The sequence below is a fragment of the Somniosus microcephalus genome, chromosome 8 (genome assembly GCF_052327205.1).
Source record: "Somniosus microcephalus isolate GS21.2 chromosome 8, FLI_Smic_1.0, whole genome shotgun sequence".
In the NCBI taxonomy this organism is placed as follows: domain Eukaryota; kingdom Metazoa; phylum Chordata; class Chondrichthyes; order Squaliformes; family Somniosidae; genus Somniosus; species Somniosus microcephalus.
Window position 1 is genome coordinate 81256688 of NC_140994.1, and position 20424 is coordinate 81277111.

Consider the following 20424-nt stretch of genomic DNA (forward strand, 5'->3'; position numbering starts at 1 on the left):
TGTGAGCTTAGATTTTTGTGCTCAAGTCTCAGGAGTGGGACTTGAACCCATGACCTTCTGACTCGGGGCGAGAGTGATAACACTGAGATAAGGCTGACACTTAGATTTTTATTTGGAGCACAGGGAACAGGTTAGGTATAATGACATGCAGATAGAATTATCTGAGATGTTTTCTTTCCTTGGTGGTCCCACTGAGTCTAAGAATATCACACCAGAGTGCTGTTTAATAATCAAGTGTTGCAAGATCTGGTCTATGAATGACACACCCTCTTGCGAGCATGATACTCTGTGGCCTAGAAATTAGGTATAGCCCCGCCAGGTCTTTAGCGCCCGAAATTTAGCGCTCGGCCGGATTCCCGTAGCGCCCGCCTGAAATTCAGTTGCGCCGCCCCAACACGGAGGCGGGCGCTATTGGAGGGTTTGGCCGCCTCGTTTGGGGCGAAGAATGTCAGTTTCAGGCGTCCAGCTGCCGCTGCGGCACCCGATGCGGTGCGGCAGGCTGGGGTACTGCAGGCCTCCTCCTTCTCTTAAGGAGGAGCTGCCTGCAGCCGTGAGATCACCGCTGGATTCCCCCGGCAAATGAGCCCGGCACCACGGAGAAGTGCCGGGCTCGCGGGAGTGACACACCAATGCCGCGGGAGGGTGGTGCAGGAGTCCGGGGAGGGAGGTGCGGCCAGGCGGCCGCCGGCCGCCCCTCCACCTTTATGCGCCGGCCTCTCGGAGCTGCAAGGCACCGTTTTGCAAACGCTGTTTGCGGCCGCCACAGGAGAGGCGGCCGCAACTGAATTTGGCGGTTGGACCGGAATTGCATTGGAACCGGGGCGCTGCGCACACCGATGACATCATCGGTGCCGGCGCAGCGCTACCGGCTAACGTCGATGTTACGGACCAACTGAATTTCGGGCGCGAAAAAACTTCCGGCGCAAACCACTCTATAGCCCATAAGTGGGCGCAAACGCGACTGAATTTCTAGGCCTGTGAGTTTTGTATTCTCTAAATGTGGATGTGTTGTTCACAAACTGATCCAATAGGTAGGTTTCTGAATGTAAAGCAAGGGAGCGTCATAGACATCAGATTTTATAGTACTTCGGTGATGAACCAAAACCGTCACATAACTCAAATAAAACTGAAATCCGTGAGGAGTTCACAAACCTGGTTGCAGATGTTTATGTCGACTCCAGCTTTGATATAGTCAAGGGCCTTTTCCAAGTTGCCAGCTCGAGCAGCTCGTAAGTAGCTTGCGTTGGTGTCAGTCTATTTAAAAAGAGGGAAAAAAAGTGTTTAATTGGACAAAAGTGATTGCAACCCTATTGCTGAGGGCTGTCTACATTCTGTGGGCAACTTTTAACAGGGAAAGGACAATTTAGTCAGATGAAATTCCCACTGGCTGTGTTTTCCCTCTGTTCTATCTCCTATGCTCTCAGCAGAACTTCCGAAATATACGTGGAGACAAAGTCATTATAGGAATAGGTGATTACTACATGATGGTGCAGTAACGTTATGCATGAATTAACATGAAGTGTTACTGCTGCGTTGCAGACAGAAAGCATTATTAAGTTCAAAAACAAAAACAGACAATTCTGGAAACACTCATCAAGCCAGGCAATATCTGTATAGAAAGGATGTTTCAGGTATAGCCCTTCATCAGAACTGGAAGTTATTACAGGTGAACAACTCAGAAGAGTGAGGGAAAGGAAGAAAACATATACACCAGAAAAGAATAAGAATGAATAATGAGCTGTAAAGTGATTGGGTGGAGAGCTGGAATGGGCTCAATGACAGAAGCAAAAATAGTGCAAGACAAAAGGAGGCAGGAGCGAAATTAGAGAAATATAAATATACGAGATCCAGAGAAGGTGTGAATAGTTAAAGCAGGTTTGCTAAGTTGGAGAGGGGGAGCAGGAAAACTCGGCAGAGTGGAGCAGGCTCCAGTGGCCCAGGGTGTTATGAAGGTTATCTCCACATTCTCACTTAAGCTGAAAACTGTTGTGCACATCTGCCTAAAAACAGGCAGCAAACGTCGATCTATCAGCCGGAAGTTACTTTGAGGGCTTGTTTTCCAAGTGAATACTGATACTTTCCAGCGTTTACTTCTTCATAAATATTAAAATGAATAATTTACGTTATCACTAGTTCAGTTCTAACCTATATTGTTTGAGGTTCCCTCATCGATAGAGGAAGCATAAGGAGAAGCGTCTCAGAATGTCGTAGCAAGACAGCGTGCTACAGTGACCGATTCCAACTCTATATCCGATTGCCTACTGTGATGCAGTTACAGTAGTTTCAGTTAGAATTACAGAAACCCTTCTATGGTCTTCTCTCCATATGTGAGAGACAGCATACAGCATCCAACAAGAATATGTTTTCTACTGATAACACTGGGCTCACAATAAGGCCCATTTCTCCTTTCAGCTCCATTATCTGAGTCGTCTCAAAACCCGCAGAAGTTACCACTGCCACATGCTGCGTCAAACTAAGAACCAGATCGCGCTTTCGGCCATTTTTACTCTACAAAAATCCAGGCATTTTGCAAAACGCTGTTGTTTAGATACACTCTCGTCCTCCTGACAGCTAAAAATACATCTGGATGAAATAGTGAGGGCAACTGCGAGGACTCAAACAAGTACTCCCTTCTTGCCTCCCAATACCACAACTCTGGAGAAGTCCTTATGAAGTTAATATAAGTCATTCTGACCATCGCCAACCAAGACCTCTGCTGTGTAGGAGTTGGAATACCAATCAAATTACTTGGTTAAATTGACTTCGAACTTTACTGCATTAAAGCCTTTCCTTTTATTGGTTTGGTCGTACATAAGCACACATATGCTCTCCCCCTTGCCCACCCCACCACACCCCACTCCCAATCTTCAGCGCAAGTCAGTGTTTATGGACAGACTTGGTTTTATAGAGATTATTAAGAGGTGGTGAGAGAAAGAAAGACTTGCATTTATATAATGCCTTTCATGTCCTCAGGACATCCCAAAGTGCTTTACAGCCAATTAAGTACTTGAATTGTAGTCACTGTTGTAATGTAGGGAATGTGGTAGTCAATTTGTGTACAAGGTCTCACAAACGGCAAATGATCTACATGCTGCCCCTTGGCGACATCATCTGAAACATCTCAGGTTCCATATGTACGCTGATGACACCCAGCTCTACCTTACCACCACCTCTATCGACCCCTCCACTGCCTCTGATTTGTCACACTGTTTGTCCGACATCAAGTATTGGATGAGCAGAAATCTCCTCAAATTAAATATTGGGAAGTCTGAAGCCATTGTCTTCAGTCCCCGCCATGAACTCTGTTCCCTCAGCACCGACTCTATCCCTCTCGCTGGCAACTGTCGAAGGCAGAACCAGACTGTTTGCAACCTTTGGGGTCCGATTTGACCCTGAGCTAAGCTTCCAACCACATATACTCTCGATTACCAAGACCGCCAATTTCCACCTCTGTAACATCTCCCATCTCCACCCCTGCCTCAGCTCACCTGCTGCTGAAACCCTCACCCATGCAGACTCGAATATTCAATACTCACCTCGTCCGGCTTCCACCTTGCACTCGACATAAACTTGAGCTCATCCAAAACTCTGCTGCCCGTATCCTAACTCGCACCAAGTCCTGTTCATCCATCACCCCTGTGCTCACTGACCTACATTGGCTCCTGGGCTGGCAACACCTTGATTTTAAAATTCTCATCCTTGTTTTCAAATCCCTCCATGGCCTCTGTAACCTCCTATAGCCCTATAACTCTCCGAGATCTCTGTGCTCCTCCAATTCTGGCCTCTTGCACATCTCCAGTTTTCAATCGCTCCACCATTGGTGGTCATGCCTTCAGCTGCAGAGGCCCTAAGCTCTGGAATTCCCTCCCTAAACCTCTCCGCCTCACTCTCCTCCTTTAAGACACTCCATAAAATCTACCTCTTTGACCAAGCTTTTGGTCACCTGTCCTAATATCTCATGTGGCTCGGTGTCAAATTTTGTTTGGTAACGCTCCTGTGAAAGGCCTTGAGACATTTGACTATGTTAAAGGTGCTATATAAATACAAATTGTTATTGAAATCTGTTTTCTTATAGTGGGGTTGGCTGAGGGATAATTACTCGGCAGGACACCTGGAAGAACTCTGCTGCTCTTCTTCGAAACAATGCCATGGGATCTTTTACATCCGAAAGACGGCACCTCCAACAGTGCAGCACTCCCTCAGTACTGCAGTGTTAGCCTAGATTTTGTACTCAAATCTCTGAAGTGGGACTTGAACACACAATCTTCTGACTCAGAGGCGCGAGTGCTACCAACTGAGCCAGAGCTGGCACATCCAAGCAGTGAGAAGCAGTGTATGGTGTGTAAGATGAAACCAAGCTTCTTGGAGACCGTTTTAGCAATGCAGGTGATGTGGGAATTCAGTTTGAGATCGGAGGAGACAGACAGGCAGCTAGTTATATCAAGACCTTTCAGTGCTTGATGCTGACAATAAATGCAAAAAGTGGAATATCTTCCATTATTTCGCTTTCCTTATTTTGAAGAGCACAAAAAATGTAGCTCCCCTCGCAAAAAGCGCCAAAAGGAAATGACACTTGTATAAACACTGGTGTGCGTTTTGCTATAGATAGTAATTTGGAGACACTAATACTGAGATCAAAGTACTACAATGCCAGCCGTGGCTAACAGATAGCACCTGAGTCAGAAGGTCGTGGGTTCAAGTCCCACTCCAGGAACCTGAGCACAAAAAAAATCTAGGCTAACACTCCAGTGCCGTGCTGAGGGAGTGCTGCACTGTTGGAGGTGCTGTCTTTCGTAAAGGATCCCATGGCACTATTGCGAAGCAGGGGAGGTAACTCCAGTGTTCTGGCCAATATTTATCCCTCAATCAACATCATTAAAACAGATTATCTGGTCATGATCACAATGGGCCAGAAATTCAGATCGGGGGCTTGCCGCGCGTGCAAGCCCCTGATATGCACTTACCCGACGCGCTGGCCGTTGACCTCCAGGGACGCCTGGAATTCGATTTTGAAAAAGAAGAATCCCGGGCAGCGTATGATGTCACGCCGCCCAGGAGTGCAGCCAGCGCGAAGCCTGTAGCGCGCTGTGCAACTGAGACACGCCCCTTGAGGTCTCAGTTTAACAGGACACGCCCCCAATGTTTCTGCCAAGCTGCTAAGCATTTTTACATGCAAAGCAGCAGTTTAAATAGGTTTTTGGAAGTTTTTTGAAGATTTTGGTAACTTTTATAAACTTTTAAAAACGTTTACATTATTTTGAAGAATCTGAAGTAGTTTTAAACAGAATTAAAGCAATTTAAAGACTTTTAAAAGCCCTAAAAGAATTTTTTAAATTCCATTTATTTATTTAGCAATGTCGTCGTCATACGTGTCTTCACACTGTTCCCTTTGGGGAACTGTATGAAGTGGCGGAAGGATTTATGGCCATGATTAACGCTCATTCCGTGACCGTAACCATCTTTGAACCAGCCATTAGGGCGGTTAGTCCTATGGCGGGAGGGTTTTCCGGGCTCCCACAAGCTATACAAGGAGGGGGGGCCACCCACACCCACGGACGCAAATATCCCACTGGATGTCAACCCAGAATTTAGAGCCGGAGCTCCGACTCCACTTGCCGGGACTGTCTGGAGCAGGGTTCAAAACCCTACCCTGATCTGGCCCAGCGGCGGGGATCCTACCGCTATGCCAAAGGCCCAATCCGATTAGCAAAGTGAAATGGCTGGAATGAGCACAATTCACGGCATTAAAAGAACTCACAATTGAACTGATGATGACCTCAGCAATCTCCTCAAGGAGGTGGAGGCGCAGTGCCTGCTCATCATTGGTAATGAGAAGTCAAAGGCGCCGCAAAAAGGGCAGATGATAGCTTGGTCTTTCAAGTGGCAGCATAGGGCTCCAGTCACGAGGAGGGAAAAGGCGCAGGAAACGTATGGGTGTCACCTTTTGTGCGGAGTGGGCCTTTTGCGTAGCAGTAAGCATCCCTGCCGCTGGGCCAGAAGGAGTAGGGTTTCGAACCCCACTCCAGACAGTCCCGGCAAGTGGAGTCGGAGCTCCAACTATAAATTCTGGGTGGACATCCAGCGGGATACTTGCGTCCGTGGGTGTGGGTGGCCCCCCCCCTCAGATGGGTTGTGGGAGCCCGTAAAACCCTCACGCCATAGGACTAACCACCCTAATGGCTGGTTCAAAGATGGTTACGGTCACGGAATGAGCGTTAATCACGGCCATAAATCCTTCCACCACTTCATACAGTTCCCGAAAGGGAACAGTGTGAGGATACGTACGACGATGACCTCTTGCGCAATGCACCTCCTTGGACCCTCAGTCGCAGATGCGAGGGGGCAAATCGTGCAATTGTTAAATTTTTCATTTTATTGACATGTAAAATGTTGGCCCAGTAATTCCCTTCCAAATGCGCGAGTACGGTCGGGGTACTTACGCGTCTGGCCGGAGGAAATGCCGGTTTTCAGCATGCACAGTGCATGTGGGGAAAACCGGCATTTCCTGTCCTCTGAACGAAGGGGTTCAGAGGCAGAACGCATGCGACTGCACAGGCAGCGCGTGCGCAGTAAAATTCGCCGCTTTCATTCATGCTTTCAGTGAGGTCAAGTCCTTACAACTTACACATGAAAAAAGCATGGGTACAGTTGCTCCAGAGGCTGCGGAGGAAGATATTTCTTATCGTGGAGCTTCTGAAAGTATGTATGTCTGTATATATTCCTTTGCGTGTTATGTATATATTCCTTTACTTATGTGTATGAATGTATTATTTAATTATGACTTTCAGAGAAAGTAACTTATTGGAAAATCATAATTAAAAACATACATTCATACACATAAGTAAAGGAATATAAAACATACATACATATACGTAAAGGAATATATGCGGACATACATACATAATTACTTATTACTGATGAAAGGTTTCTTTCTTAAAAGTGCTGGAAATGTTACATTACTCATTTTAGAACACTCATTTTCACATTCAATTCACACAGCCACAATTGCTCCTTCTACCTACCGTACTGAAAACCCGTTTAAAAAAAAAAATTTAAACTTTAAAACTTACTTAAAATTTCTTAAAATAACTTCCCTCCCTTTCCCAAACAAAAATATTGCCTTTCAGAAGCTCCACGATAAAATATATCTTCCTCCGCAGCCTTGGAACAACTTTACACATGCTTTTTTCAAGTGTAACTTGTAAGGACTTACCCTCACTGAATCCATGAATGAAATCGACGAAGTTCACTGTGCAAGCGCTGCCTGTGCAGTCGCACGCGCTGTGCCTCTGAACCCCTTCGTTCAGAGGACTGGAAATGCCGGCGTTCCCCGCATGCACTGTGCATGCTGAATGCCGGCATTTCCACCGGCCAGATGCGTGAGTACCCAGACCGTACTCACGCATTTGGACCCGAATTTCTGGCCCATTGCTGTTTGTAGGAGCTTGCTGTGCGCAAATTAGCTGCTGCATTTCCTACATTACAACAGTGACTACACTTCAAAAAGTACTTCATCGGCTGTAAAGCGCTTTGGGACGTCTGGTGGTCAGGAAAGGCGCTGTATGAATGCAAGTCTTTCTTTCTTTCATGCTCACAAACAATGCTCCATTGCCAGGGTGTAGCAGCTAGCCTTTCATAGTCCAATAAATACTATACTATTTATTTATTTTTGACGTTAATAAAGCTTGACCATTTAATATGGCTGTGGGTCTACGTCTGACATAGAACCAAAATGACGGGCCAGCAAGAGATTAAAGGCTGTTACATCCAGGCTGCACTTTTGTTGTATCACTGCATTTTGACAGAAAATATTACACGCATAATCAATGTGAGTACAATACAAATGTTATGCACACAACACGAGATTGACAGGGTTCATAGGAAAGAGTCACATTTATCTATAATACGATTACTTACATCGCACTGCTGCAGTGTCGCTGTACCTTTGTGGCGGTAGTGGGCTGTGCATCATACGAGGTATTTTTCTTAATATTGTGCAATATGGCCTCATTTTACACATTGTACTGGAAACTGCAGGAGACAACCTATCATAGGAAGGAACATAGGAACAAGGGTAGGCCATTCAGCCACTTGACCCTGTTCCGCCATTCAATTAGATCATGGCTGATCTGTATCTTAACTCCATCTACCTGCCTTGGTTCCTTACCTAACAAAAATCTATCACTCTCAGTTGTGAAATTTTCAATGCTTTTTTTGGTGGGCGGGGGGGGGGTGTTGGGAGTGCTCCAGATTTTCACTACCCTTTGTGTGAAGAAGTGCTTTCTGACATCACCGCCATATGGCCTAGCTCTAATTTTAAGGTTATGCCCCGTTGTTCTGGACTCCCCCACCAGAGGAAATGGTTTCTCTCTATCTACCCTATCGCATGCTTTGATCATCTTAAACATCTCAATTAGATCATCCTTTAATCTTCTATATTGAAGGGAATACAAGTCTAGTCTATGCAACCTGTCCTCATAATTTGACCCTTTTAGCCCCGGTATTATTCTGGTGAATCTGCGCTGCACCCCCTCCAAGGCCAATATATCCTTCCTGAGGTGTGGAGCCCAGACTGAACGCAGTGCTACAGATGGGATCAGACCAGAGCTTTAAAGAACTACAGATTAACTTTCACCCCTTTGTATTCCAGCCCCCTTGAGTTAAGCATTCTGTTAGCATTTTTAATTATTTTTTGTACCTGTCCACTAGCTTTTAGTGTTTTCTGTACGTGGACCCCTACAGTTCCTAGCTTTTCGCCATTTAGAAAATACTTTCCTCGGTCGCACAGTAATGATTCAATGAAGCAGACAAAACCAATTCTTGTAAGCTTCCATCATGGTATGGCGCCAATGTATATTGGGGTCCTAATTATTTTTAAGCTGACTGCATCCGAACTACAGAAAGTAGAGTGGGGCCAACCTTGTAGATCTATAACATGCAGACAGGGGCAGAGTAATATCACAGTGCTTTCCTTTTTGTTCCATTTCATTAAAATCCACCGACAAGAGAACAAATCTAATGTATCGATGATTCGATTATATTTGCCTGGGTCGGCACCAAGCTGAAGCCCTGGCTCTGGCCCATATGTAGCCTCTACTCTGGAGAAGTTTTCTGGGCGCACGGTATTAAGTCAAACAGAACGTGAGACGTGAGTTCAAATCCCACCACGGCAGCTTGGGAATTTAAATTCAGTTAATTAAATAAATCTGGGTGAGGTGAGAGCGACTGCCCTAGACATCAAGGCAGCATTTGACCGAATGTGGCACCAAGGAGCCCTAGTAAAATTGAAGTCAATGGAAATCGGGGGGAAAACTCTCCACTGGCTGGAGTCATACCTACTACAAAGAAAGATGGTTGTGGTTGCTGGAGGCCAATCATCACAGGACATCGCTGCAGGAGTTCCTCAGGGCATCTCAGGTCCTAGGCCCAACCATCTTCAGCTGCTTCATCAATGACCTTCCCTCCATCATAGGCTCAGAAGTGGGGATGTTCGCTGATGACTGCACAGTGTTCAGTTCCATTCGCAACTCCTCAGATAATGAAGCAGTCTATGCCCGTATGCAACAAGACCTGAACAATATTCAGGCTTGGGCTGATAATTGGCAACTAAAATTTGTGCCAGGCAAAGACTATCTCCAACAAGGGAGAGTCTAACCACTACCCCTTGACATTCAACAGCATTACCATCGCCGAATCCCCCATCATCAACATCCTGGGGGTCACCGTTAACCAGAAACTTAACTGGACCAGCCACATAAATACTGTGGCTACAAGAGCAGGTCAGAGGCTGGGTATTCTGTGGAGAGCGACTCTCCCTTTCCACCATCTACAAGGCACAAGTCAGGAATGTGATGGAATACTCTCCTCTTGCCTGGATGAGTGCAGCTCCAACAACACTCAAGAAGCTCGTCACCATCCAGGTCAAAGCAGCCCGCTTGATTGGCACCCCATCCACCACCTTAAACATTCACTCCCTCCACCACCGGCGCACCGTGGCTGCAGTGTGTACCATCTACAAGATGCAATGCAGCAACTCGCCAAGGCTTCTTCGACAGCATCTCCCAAACCTGCAACTTATATGACCTAGAAGGATAAGGGCAGCAGGCGTATGGGAACACCATCCCCTCCAAGTCACACACCATTCTGACTTGGAAATATATCGCCGATCCTTCATCGTCGTTGGGTCAAAATCCTGGAACTCCCTCCCTAACAGCACTGTGGGAGTACCTTCACCACACGGACTGCAGCGGTTCAAGGCGGCGGCTCACCACCATCTTCTCAAGGACAATTAGGAATGGACAATAAATGCTGGCCTTGCCAGCGACGCCCACATCCCATGAACAAATAAAAAAAAATGCCTACATTCCAGCTAATAACCATGTAATGTAGAGGTTGTACAATACTCAGCTAATGTCCAGTTTTTAGCAGAGAGTACCAAAAGGTCACACCATTAGGAAGGGCCTTTGTATCATTAATAGTTAAATGCAGCATAACACTTTACTTTCTGAAGTATTATACTGAGGTATTCGCAATACTGTAGTCTGTTCAAAATATTTTTTTAAAGTGCTTATTAACTGCTCTTGCCTCCAGGAGAATCCTCATCCTTGACAGAGAATGGGATGCAAAATGAAAACTTTATGTCTGAGGTAACGCTGGCACGCCATTTCCAACAGTGATCAATAGCCAATATACCCATCTGTGCTGGCGACAGAAAAAGTGAGTCTACCACAATTTTGTTATAAATGTTATTTCAAAAAGTCCTCCTCTTTCGATAAAAGCCCCTAAATAAAATTTTCAGGTTGGAATCTCTCCTGAGCATCTGCATTTTGAAGAATTAAAGGTGACTTGTTGCCATATTCAGATTTGTTTCGGAGATGGGCTAGCACCGCGGGGTTCATTTTACAAGCTAGTGCTCCCAGCTCGGAGCTTTGCCCAACGGGAGGGTGGACTGGACAGTCGGGCGCGCTTGATCCGCAGCCCTCGCAATTTCTTTTCCAGATCTGATTTTCAGTTCCGTGCTTGCTGCCTGCTCTGGAACTCTCCCTGAACCTCTCCGCCTCGTTACCCCTCTTTCCTCCTTTAAGACGCTTCTTAAAACCTACCTCTTCACTGCCCTAATCTCGTTATGTGGCTCGGTGTCAAAATTTGTCTAATAACGCTTGCATGAAGTGCCTTGGGACGTTTTACTTCGTTAAAGGCGCTATATAAATGCAAGTTGTTGTTTAGTTGTGATTTGGCGCTCCTTTATGAATATGGCATTTGAGCCAATCAGGTGCACGTGTGAGTCACAGCTGGTAGATTAAGTGTGACATTGGTTCAGCGGTGGTGCCTTTCTGATCTTGAACCTGCAACGTGTAGTTGGGCAGAGTTGAGGCAGCTTTACTCTGTATCAAACTGCTACGATAGCTGACTTGGGGAGTTCTTGATGCTGATAAGCTGGATGCCTGAAACGGGAAAGTGTTCCATTTCCCCAGTGCTAACTTCCTTTGCTTTGACGAGTGCAAAAATTCACCAAAAATCTAAAATGACTTCTTATTTTTCACTACCATTTATGGAGTGAAACCAGCAGCTCACTTTTGATTTTTTGCACGGTTATTTCAATCACCGGAAGGACTGTGATTATACAGGTATGAATCAACGTGGTTTATGCTGGCCGATATCTTTTCTGGTAATTAAAAAGAATGTTGCTTAATTATACCGCGCATTGTTTGATCTAAGCACTGAACGACAAACACTTCATACATCTACCCAGGCGTATCCATGCTAAGCTATGTCATTACAAAAGTGCATGGACTACACTTTAACAAGTTTACGTTTTGATACAGTGATTAATTTTACAGTAATAAAATTCAATTGATTAGAGAGTGAGAATTACACACAGGAAACACTGAATTTGATCTCTGTGTCGGCCTTTTTGAGGAGACTGCTGTGTGGAATGTGTTTTGTAATGCGCTGATTTTTTTAAACCAGAAAGTAAACACTGTGTAGTCGGAGTGGCCAACCCACATCTCACGAGCCGCATGCAGTTCTTCTGTTAGGGAGATTAGGAACAGGAATAGGCCATTCAACCCCTCGGCCTGTTCCCCCACTCAATTAGATCATGGCTGATCTACACCTCAACTCCATTCTCCCACCTTTGCTCCATATCCCTTGATACCCATACCTGAGAAATATCTGTAGATCTCAAGTCTTGAAAGCTCCAATTGTCCCCCAGCATCCACAGCCCTTTGGCTGCTCCAAATTGCCACTGTGTTTTGTGCGAGACACTGCTTCCCGAGGTGCAGCTCCTCGATCTGTATTCCAATTGTAGCTTCTCTCATCTAATTAGCTTCACTGGTGTAAGCAATGGTCTGCTGCTGGCTCTTGCTTATTGGATGGCCACATTCAGTGGGCGGGGCACTGAGTGAGGAGCAGTGAGCATGGGCGAGCGGGGACCGTGGGCGAGTGGGGAGTGTGCAGCATGGGCGAGCGGGGACCGTGGGCGAGTGGGGAGTGTGCAGCGTGGGTGACCGGGGACCGTGGGTGAGTGGGGAGTGTGCAGCATGGGCGAGCGGGGACCGTGGGCGAGTGGGGAGTGTGCAGCTTGGGTGAGCGGGGAGGGTGGGTGACTGGGGAGTGCGCAGCATGGGTGAGCGGGGACCGTGGGCGAGTGGGGAGTGTGCAGCGTGGGTGAGCGGGAACCGTGGGCGAGTGGGGAGTGTGCAGCGTGGGTGAGCGGGAACCGTGGGCGAGTGGGGAGTGTGCAGCGTGGGTGAGTGGGGACCGTGGGCGAGCGGGGACCGTGGACGAGTGGGGAGTGTGCAGCATGGGCAAGCGGGGACCGTGGGCGAGTGGGGAGTGTGCAACATGGGTGAGCGGGGACCGTGGCTGAGTGGGGAGTGTGCAGCGTGGGTGAGCGGGGACCGTGGGCGAGCGGGGACCGTGGGCGAGTGGGGAGTGTGCAGCGTGGGTGAGCGGGGACCATGGGTGAGTGGGGAGTGTGGGCGAGTGGGGACCGTGGGCGAGTGGGGAGTGTGCAGCGTGGGTGAGCGTGGACCGTGGGTGAGTGGGGAGTGTGCAGCATGAGCGAGCGGGGACCGTGGGCGAGTGGGGAGCGTGCGTGAGCGGGGACCGTGGGCGAGTGGGGAGTGTGCAGCGTCGGTGAGAGGGGACCGTAGGTGAGTGGGGAGTGTGCAGCGTGGGTGAGCGGGGAGGGTGGGTGAGTGGGGAGTGTGCAGCGTGGGTGAGCGGGGACCGTGGGCGAGTGGGGAGTGTGCAGTGTGGGCGAGGGGGGACTGTGGGCGAGTGGGGAGTGTGCAGCGTGGGTGAGCGGGGAGGGTGGGTGAGTGGGGAGTGTGCAGCATGGGTGAGCGGGGACCATGGGCGAGTGGGGAGTGTGCAGCGTGGGTGAGCGGGGACCGTGGGCGAGTGGGGAGTGTGCAGTGTGGGTGAGCGGGGACCGTGGGCGAGTGGGGAGTGTGCAGCGTGGGTGAGCGGGGAGGGTGGGTGAGTGGGGAGTGTGCAGCGTGGGTGAGCGGGGACCGTGGGCGAGTGGGGAGTGTGCAGCGTGGGTGAGCGGGGAGGGTGGGTGAGTGGGGAGTGTGCAGCATGGGTGAGCGGGGACCGTGGGTGAGTGGGGAGTGTGCAGCGTGGGTGAGCGGGGAGGGTGGGTGAGTGGGGAGTGTGCAGCATGGGTGACCGGGGACCGTGGGTGAGTGGGGAGTGTGCAGCGTGGGTGAGCGGGGAGGGTGGGTGAGTGGGGAGTGTGCAGCATGGGTGAGCGGGGACTGTGGACAAGTGGGGAGTGTGCAGCGTGGGCGAGCGGGGACCGTGGGCGAATGGGGAGCGTGCAGCGTGGGTGAGTGGGGACCGTGGGTGAGTGGGGAGTGAGCAGCGTGGGTGAGCGGGGACCGTGGGCGAGTGGGGAGTGTGCAGCGTGGGTGAGCGGGGACCGTGGGCGAGTGGGGAGTGTGCAGCGTGGGTGAGCGGGACCGTGGGCGAGTGGGGAGTGTGCAGCATGGGTGAGCGGGGACCGTGGGCGAGTGGGGAGTGTGCAGCTTGGGTGAGCGGGGACCATGGGCGAGTGGGGAGTGTGCAGCGTGGGTGAGCGGGGACCGTGGGCGAGTGGGGAGTGTGCAGTGTGGGTGAGCGGGGACCGTGGGCGAGTGGGGAGTGTGCAGCGTGGGTGAGCGGGGAGGGTGGGTGAGTGGGGAGTGTGCAGCGTGGGTGAGCGGGGACCGTGGGCGAGTGGGGAGTGTGCAGCGTGGGTGAGCGGGGAGGGTGGGTGAGTGGGGAGTGTGCAGCATGGGTGAGCGGGGACCGTGGGTGAGTGGGGAGTGTGCAGCGTGGGTGAGCGGGGAGGGTGGGTGAGTGGGGAGTGTGCAGCATGGGTGACCGGGGACCGTGGGTGAGTGGGGAGTGTGCAGCGTGGGTGAGCGGGGAGGGTGGGTGAGTGGGGAGTGTGCAGCATGGGTGAGCGGGGACTGTGGACAAGTGGGGAGTGTGCAGCGTGGGCGAGCGGGGACCGTGGGCGAATGGGGAGCGTGCAGCGTGGGTGAGTGGGGACCGTGGGTGAGTAGGGAGTGAGCAGCGTGGGTGAGCGGGGACCGTGGGCGAGTGGGGAGTGTGCAGCGTGGGTGAGCGGGGACCGTGGGCGAGTGGGGAGTGTGCAGCGTGGGTGAGCGGGACCGTGGGCGAGTGGGGAGTGTGCAGCATGGGTGAGCGGGGACCGTGTAGCATGGGTGAGCGGGGACCGTGGGTGAGTGGGGAGTGTGCAGCATGGGTGAGCGGGCACCGTGGGCGAGTGGGGAGTGTGCAGCGTGGGCGAGCGGGGACTGTGGGCGAGTGGGGAGTGTGCAGCATGGGTGAGCGGGGACCGTGGGCGAGTGGGGAGTGTGCAGTGTGGGCGAGCGGGGACTGTGGGCGAGTGGGGAGTGTGCAGCGTGGGTGAGCGGGGACCGTGGGCGAGTGGGGAGTGTGCAGCATGGGTGAGCGGGGACCGTGGGCGAGTGGGGAGTGTGCAGCGTGGGCAAGCGGGGACTGTGGGTGAGTGGGGAGTGTGCAGCGTGTGTGGGCGGGGACCGTGGCTGAGTGGGGAGTCTGCAGCGTGGGCGAGCGGGGACCGTGGCTGAGTGGGGAGTGCGCAGCGTGGGTGAGCGGGGACCGTGGGCGAGTGGGGAGCGTGCAGCGTGGGTGAGCAGGGAACGTGGGCGAGTGGGGAGCGTGCAGAGTGGGTGAGCGGGAACCGTGGGTGAGTGGGGAGTGCGCAGCGTGGGTGAGCGGGGACCGTGGGTGAGTGGGGAGGGTGCAGCGTGGGTGAGCGGAGACCGTGGGTGAGTGGGGAGCGTGCAGCGTGGGTGAGCGGGGCCGTGGGTGAGTGGGGAGTGTGCAGCATGGGCGAGCGGGGACCGTGGGTGAGTGGGGTGTGTGCAGCGTGGGTGAGCGGGGACCGTGGGCGAGTGGGGAGAGTGCAGCATGGGTGAGCAGGGACTGTGGGCGAGTGGGCAGTGTGCAGCGTGGGTGAGCGGGGACCGTGGGCGAGTGGGGAGTGTGTAGCGTGAGTGAGCGGGGACCGTGGGCGAGTGGGGAGCATGCAGCGTGGGTGAGCAGGGTACGTGGGCGAGTGGGGAGCGTGCAGAGTGGGTGAGCGGGGACCGTGGGCGAGTGGGGAGCGTGCAGCGTGGGTGAGCAGGGCCGTGGGCGAGTGGGGAGTGTGCAGCGTGGGTGAGCGGGGACCGTGGGCGAGCGGGGACCGTGGGCAAGTGGGGAGTGTGCAGCGTGGGTGAGCGGGGACCGTGGGCGATTGGGGAGCCTGCAGCGTGGGTGAACGGGGAGGGTGGGTGAGTGGGGAGTGTGCAGCGTGGGTGAGCGGGGACCATGGGTGAGTGGGGAGTGTGGGCGAGTGGGGACCGTGGGCGAGTGGGGAGTGTGCAGCGTGGGTGAGCGTGGACCGTGGGTGAGTGGGGAGTGTGCAGCATGAGCGAGCGGGGACCGTGGGCGAGTGGGGAGCGTGCGTGAGCGGGGACCGTGGGCCAGTGGGGAGTGTGCAGCGTCGGTGAGAGGGGACCGTAGGTGAGTGGGGAGTGTGCAGCGTGGGTGAGCGGGGAGGGTGGGTGAGTGGGGAGTGTGCAGCGTGGGTGAGCGGGGACCGTGGGCGAGTGGGGAGTGTGCAGTGTGGGCGAGGGGGGACTGTGGGCGAGTGGGGAGTGTGCAGCGTGGGTGAGCGGGGAGGGTGGGTGAGTGGGGAGCGTGCAGCATGGGTGAGCGGGGACCGTGGGCGAGTGGGGAGTGTGCAGCTTGGGTGAGCGGGGACCATGGGCGAGTGGGGAGTGTGCAGCGTGGGTGAGCGGGGACCGTGGGCGAGTGGGGAGTGTGCAGTGTGGGTGAGCGGGGACCGTGGGCGAGTGGGGAGTGTGCAGCGTGGGTGAGCGGGGAGGGTGGGTGAGTGGGGAGTGTGCAGCGTGGGTGAGCGGGGACCGTGGGCGAGTGGGGAGTGTGCAGCGTGGGTGAGCGGGGAGGGTGGGTGAGTGGGGAGTGTGCAGCATGGGTGAGCGGGGACTGTGGACAAGTGGGGAGAGTGCAGCGTGGGCGAGCGGGGACCGTGGGCGAGTGGGGAGCGTGCAGCGTGGGTGAGTGGGGACCGTGGGTGAGTGGGGAGTGAGCAGCGTGGGTGAGCGGGGACCGTGGGCGAGTGGGGAGTGTGCAGCGTGGGTGAGCGGGGACAGTGGGCGAGTGGGGAGTGTGCAGCGTGGGTGAGCGGGGACCGTGGGCGAGTGGGGAGTGTGCAGCATGGGTGAGCGGGGACCGTGGGTGAGTGGGGAGTGTGCAGCATGGGTGAGCGGGCACCGTGGGCGAGTGGGGAGTGTGCAGCGTGGGCGAGCGGGGACTGTGGGCGAGTGGGGAGTGTGCAGCATGGGTGAGCGGGGACCGTGGGCGAGTGGGGAGTGTGCAGTGTGGGCAAGCGGGGACTGTGGGCGAGTGGGGAGTGTGCAGCGTGGGTGAGCGGGGACCGTGGGCGAGTGGGGAGTGTGCAGCATGGGTGAGCGGGGACCGTGGGCGAGTGGGGAGTGTGCAGCGTGGGCAAGCGGGGACTGTGGGTGAGTGGGGAGTGTGCAGCGTGTGTGGGCGGGGACCGTGGCTGAGTGGGGAGTCTGCAGCGTGGGCGAGCGGGGACCGTGCCTGAGTGGGGAGTGCGCAGCGTGGGTGAGCGGGGACCGTGGGCGAGTGGGGAGCGTGCAGCGTGGGTGAGCAGGGAACGTGGGCGAGTGGGGAGCGTGCAGAGTGGGTGAGCGGGAACCGTGGGTGAGTGGGGAGTGCGCAGCGTGGGTGAGCGGGGACCGTGGGTGAGTGGGGAGGGTGCAGCGTGGGTGAGCGGAGACCGTGGGTGAGTGGGGAGCGTGCAGCGTGGGTGAGCGGGGCCGTGGGTGAGTGGGGAGTGTGCAGCATGGGCGAGCGGGGACCGTGGGTGAGTGGGGTGTGTGCAGCGTGGGTGAGCGGGGACCGTGGGCGAGTGGGGAGAGTGCAGCGTGGGTGAGCAGGGACTGTGGGCGAGTGGGCAGTGTGCAGCGTGGGTGAGCGGGGACCGTGGGCAAGTGGGGAGTGTGTAGCGTGGGTGAGCGGGGACCGTGGGCGAGTGGGGAGCATGCAGCGTGGGTGAGCAGGGTACGTGGGCGAGTGGGGAGCGTGCAGAGTGGGTGAGCGGGGACCGTGGGCGAGTGGGGAGCGTGCAGCGTGGGTGAGCAGGGCCGTGGGCGAGTGGGGAGTGTGCAGCGTGGGTGAGCGGGGACCGTGGGCGAGCGGGGACCGTGGGCAAGTGGGGAGTGTGCAGCGTGGGTGAGCGGGGACCGTGGGCGATTGGGGAGCCTGCAGCGTGGGTGAACGGGGAGGGTGGGTGAGTGGGGAGTGTGCAGCGTGGGTGAGCGGGGACCGTGGGTGAGTGGGGAGCGTGGGTGAGCGGGGACTGTGGGTGAGTGGGGAGTGTGCAGTGTGGGTGAGTGGGGACCGTGGTCGAGTGGGGAGTGTGCAACGTGGGTGAGTGGGGACCGTGGGCGAGTGGGGAGTGTGCAGCATGGGTGAGCGGGGACCGTGGGCGAGTGGGGAGTGTGCAGCGTGGGTGAGTGGGGACCGTGGGCGAGTGGGGAGTGTGCAGCGTGGGTGAGTGGGGACCGTGGGCGAGTGGGGAGTGTGCAGCGTGGGTGAGCGGGGACCGTGGGCGAGTGGGGAGTGTGCAGTGTGGGTGAGCGGGGACTGTGGGTGAGTGGGGACCGTGGGTGAGTGGGGAGTGTGGGCGAGTGGGGACCGTGGGCGACTGGGGAGTGTGCAGTGTGGATGAGCGTGGACCGTGGGTGAGTGGCGAGTGTGCAGCATGAGCGAGCGGGGACCGTGGGCGAGTGGGGAGCGTGCGTGAGAGGGGACCGTGGGCGAGTGGGGAGTGTGCAGCGTGGGTGAGAGGGGACCGTAGGCGAGTGGGGAGTGTGCAGCGTGGGTGAGCGGGGAGGGTGGGTGAGTGGGGAGTATGTAGCGTGGCTGAGCGGGGACCGTGGGCGAGTGGGGAGTGTGCAGTGTGGGCGAGGGGGGACCGTGGGCGAGTGGGGAGTGTGCAGCGTGGGTGAGCAGGGAGGGTGGGTGAGTGGGGAGTGTGCAGCATGGGTGAGCGGGGACCGGGGGCGAGTGGGGAGTGTGCAGCTTGGGTGAGCGGGGACCTTGGGCGAGTGGGGAGTGTGCAGCGTGGGTGAGCGGGGACCGTGGGCGAGTGGGGATTGTGCAGTGTGGGTGAGCGGGGACCGTGGGCGAGTGGGGAGTGTGCAGTGTGGGTGAGCGGGGACCGTGGGCGAGTGGGGAGTGTGCAGCGTGGGTGAGCGGGGACCGTGGGCGAGTGGGGAGTGTGCAGTGTGGGCGAGCGGGGACCGTGGGCGAGTGGGGAGTGTGCAGCGTGGGTGAGCGGGGAGGGTGGGTGAGTGGGGAGTGTGCAGCATGGGTGAGCGGGGACTGTGGACAAGTGGGGAGTGTGCAGCGTGGGCGAGCGGGGACCGTGGGCGAGTGGGGAGCGTGCAGCGTGGGTGAGTGGGGACCGTGGGTGAGTGGGGAGTGTGCAGCGTGGGTGAGCGGGGACCGTGGGCGAGTGGGGAGTATGCAGCGTGGGCAAGCGGGGACTGTGGGTGAGTGGGGAGTGTGCAGCGTGTGTGGGCGGGGACCGTGGCTGAGTGGGGAGTCTGCAGCGTGGGCGAGCGGGGACCGTGGCTGAGTGGGGAGTGCGCAGCGTGGGTGAGCGGGGACCGTGGGCGAGTGGGGAGCGTGCAGCGTGGGTGAGCAGGGAACGTGGGCGAGTGGGGAGCGTGCAGAGCGGGTTAGCGGGAACCGTGGGTGAGTGGGGAGTGCGCAGCGTGGGTGAGCGGGGACCGTGGGTGAGTGGGGAGGGTGCAGCGTGGGTGAGCGGAGACCGTGGGTGAGTGGGGAGCGTGCAGCGTGGGTGAGCGGGGCCGTGGGTGAGTGGGGAGTGTGCAGCATGGGCCAGCGGGGACCGTGGGTGAGTGGGGTGTGTGCAGCGTGGGTGAGCGGGGACCGTGGGCGAGTGGGGAGAGTGCAGCGTGGGTGAGCAGGGACTGTGGGCGAGTGGGCAGTGTGCAGCGTGGGTGAGCGGGGACCGTGGGCGAGTGGGGAGTGTGTAGCGTGGGTGAGCGGGGACCGTGGGCGAGTGGGGAGCATGCAGCGTGGGTGAGCAGGGTACGTGGGCGTGTGGGGAGCGTGCAGAGTGGGTGAGCGGGGACCGTGGGCGAGTGGGGAGCGTGCAGCGTGGGTGAGCAGGGCCGTGGGCGAGTGGGGAGTGTGCAGCGTGGGTGAGCGGGGACCGTGGGCGAGCGGGGACCGTGGGCAAGTGGGGAGTGTGCAGCGTGGTTGAGCGGGGACCGTGGGCGATTGGGGAGCCTGCAGCGTGGGTGAACGGGGAGGGTGGGTGAGTGGGGAGTGTGCAGCGTGGGTGAGCGGGGACCGTGCGTGAGTGGGGAGCGTGGGTGAGCGGGGACTGTGGGTGAGTGGGGAGTGTGCAGCGTGGGTGAGTGGGGACCGTGGGCGAGTGGTGAGTGTGCAGCATGGGTGAGCGGGGACCGTGGGCGAGTGGGGAGTGTGCAGCGTGGGTGAGTGGGGACCGTGGGCGAGTGGGGAGTGTGCAGCGTGGGTGAGTGGGGACCATGGGCGAGTGGGGAGTGTGCAGCGTGGGTGAGCGGGGACCGTGGGTGAGTGGGGAGTGTGCAGCGTGGGTGAGCGGCGACTGTGGACAAGTGGGGAGTGTGCAGCGTGGGCGAGCGGGGACCGTGGGCGAGTGGGGAGTGTGCAGCGTGAGTGAGCGGGGACCGTGGGCGAGTGGGGAGTGTGCAGCATGGGCGAGCGGGGACCGTGGGCGAGTGGGAAGTGTGCAGCGTGGGTGAGCGGGGACCGTGGGCGAGTGGG

The 20424-nt window shown here is 55.7% G+C and overlaps 1 protein-coding gene across 19 annotated transcripts in view; it reads right to left on the reverse strand.

Moving 5' to 3' along the window:
* The window catches only part of ank3b (ankyrin 3b), an 878328-nt gene that overhangs the window by 643020 nt on the left and 214884 nt on the right, over positions 1 to 20424 (reverse strand). For all 19 annotated transcript variants that reach the window (XM_085994929.1, XM_085994938.1, XM_085994933.1 and 16 more), the window contains exon 2: positions 1153 to 1254. In XM_085994929.1, coding sequence (XP_085851055.1) covers positions 1153 to 1254 — 102 coding nt within the window. The remainder of the gene's footprint in view (positions 1 to 1152; positions 1255 to 20424) is intronic.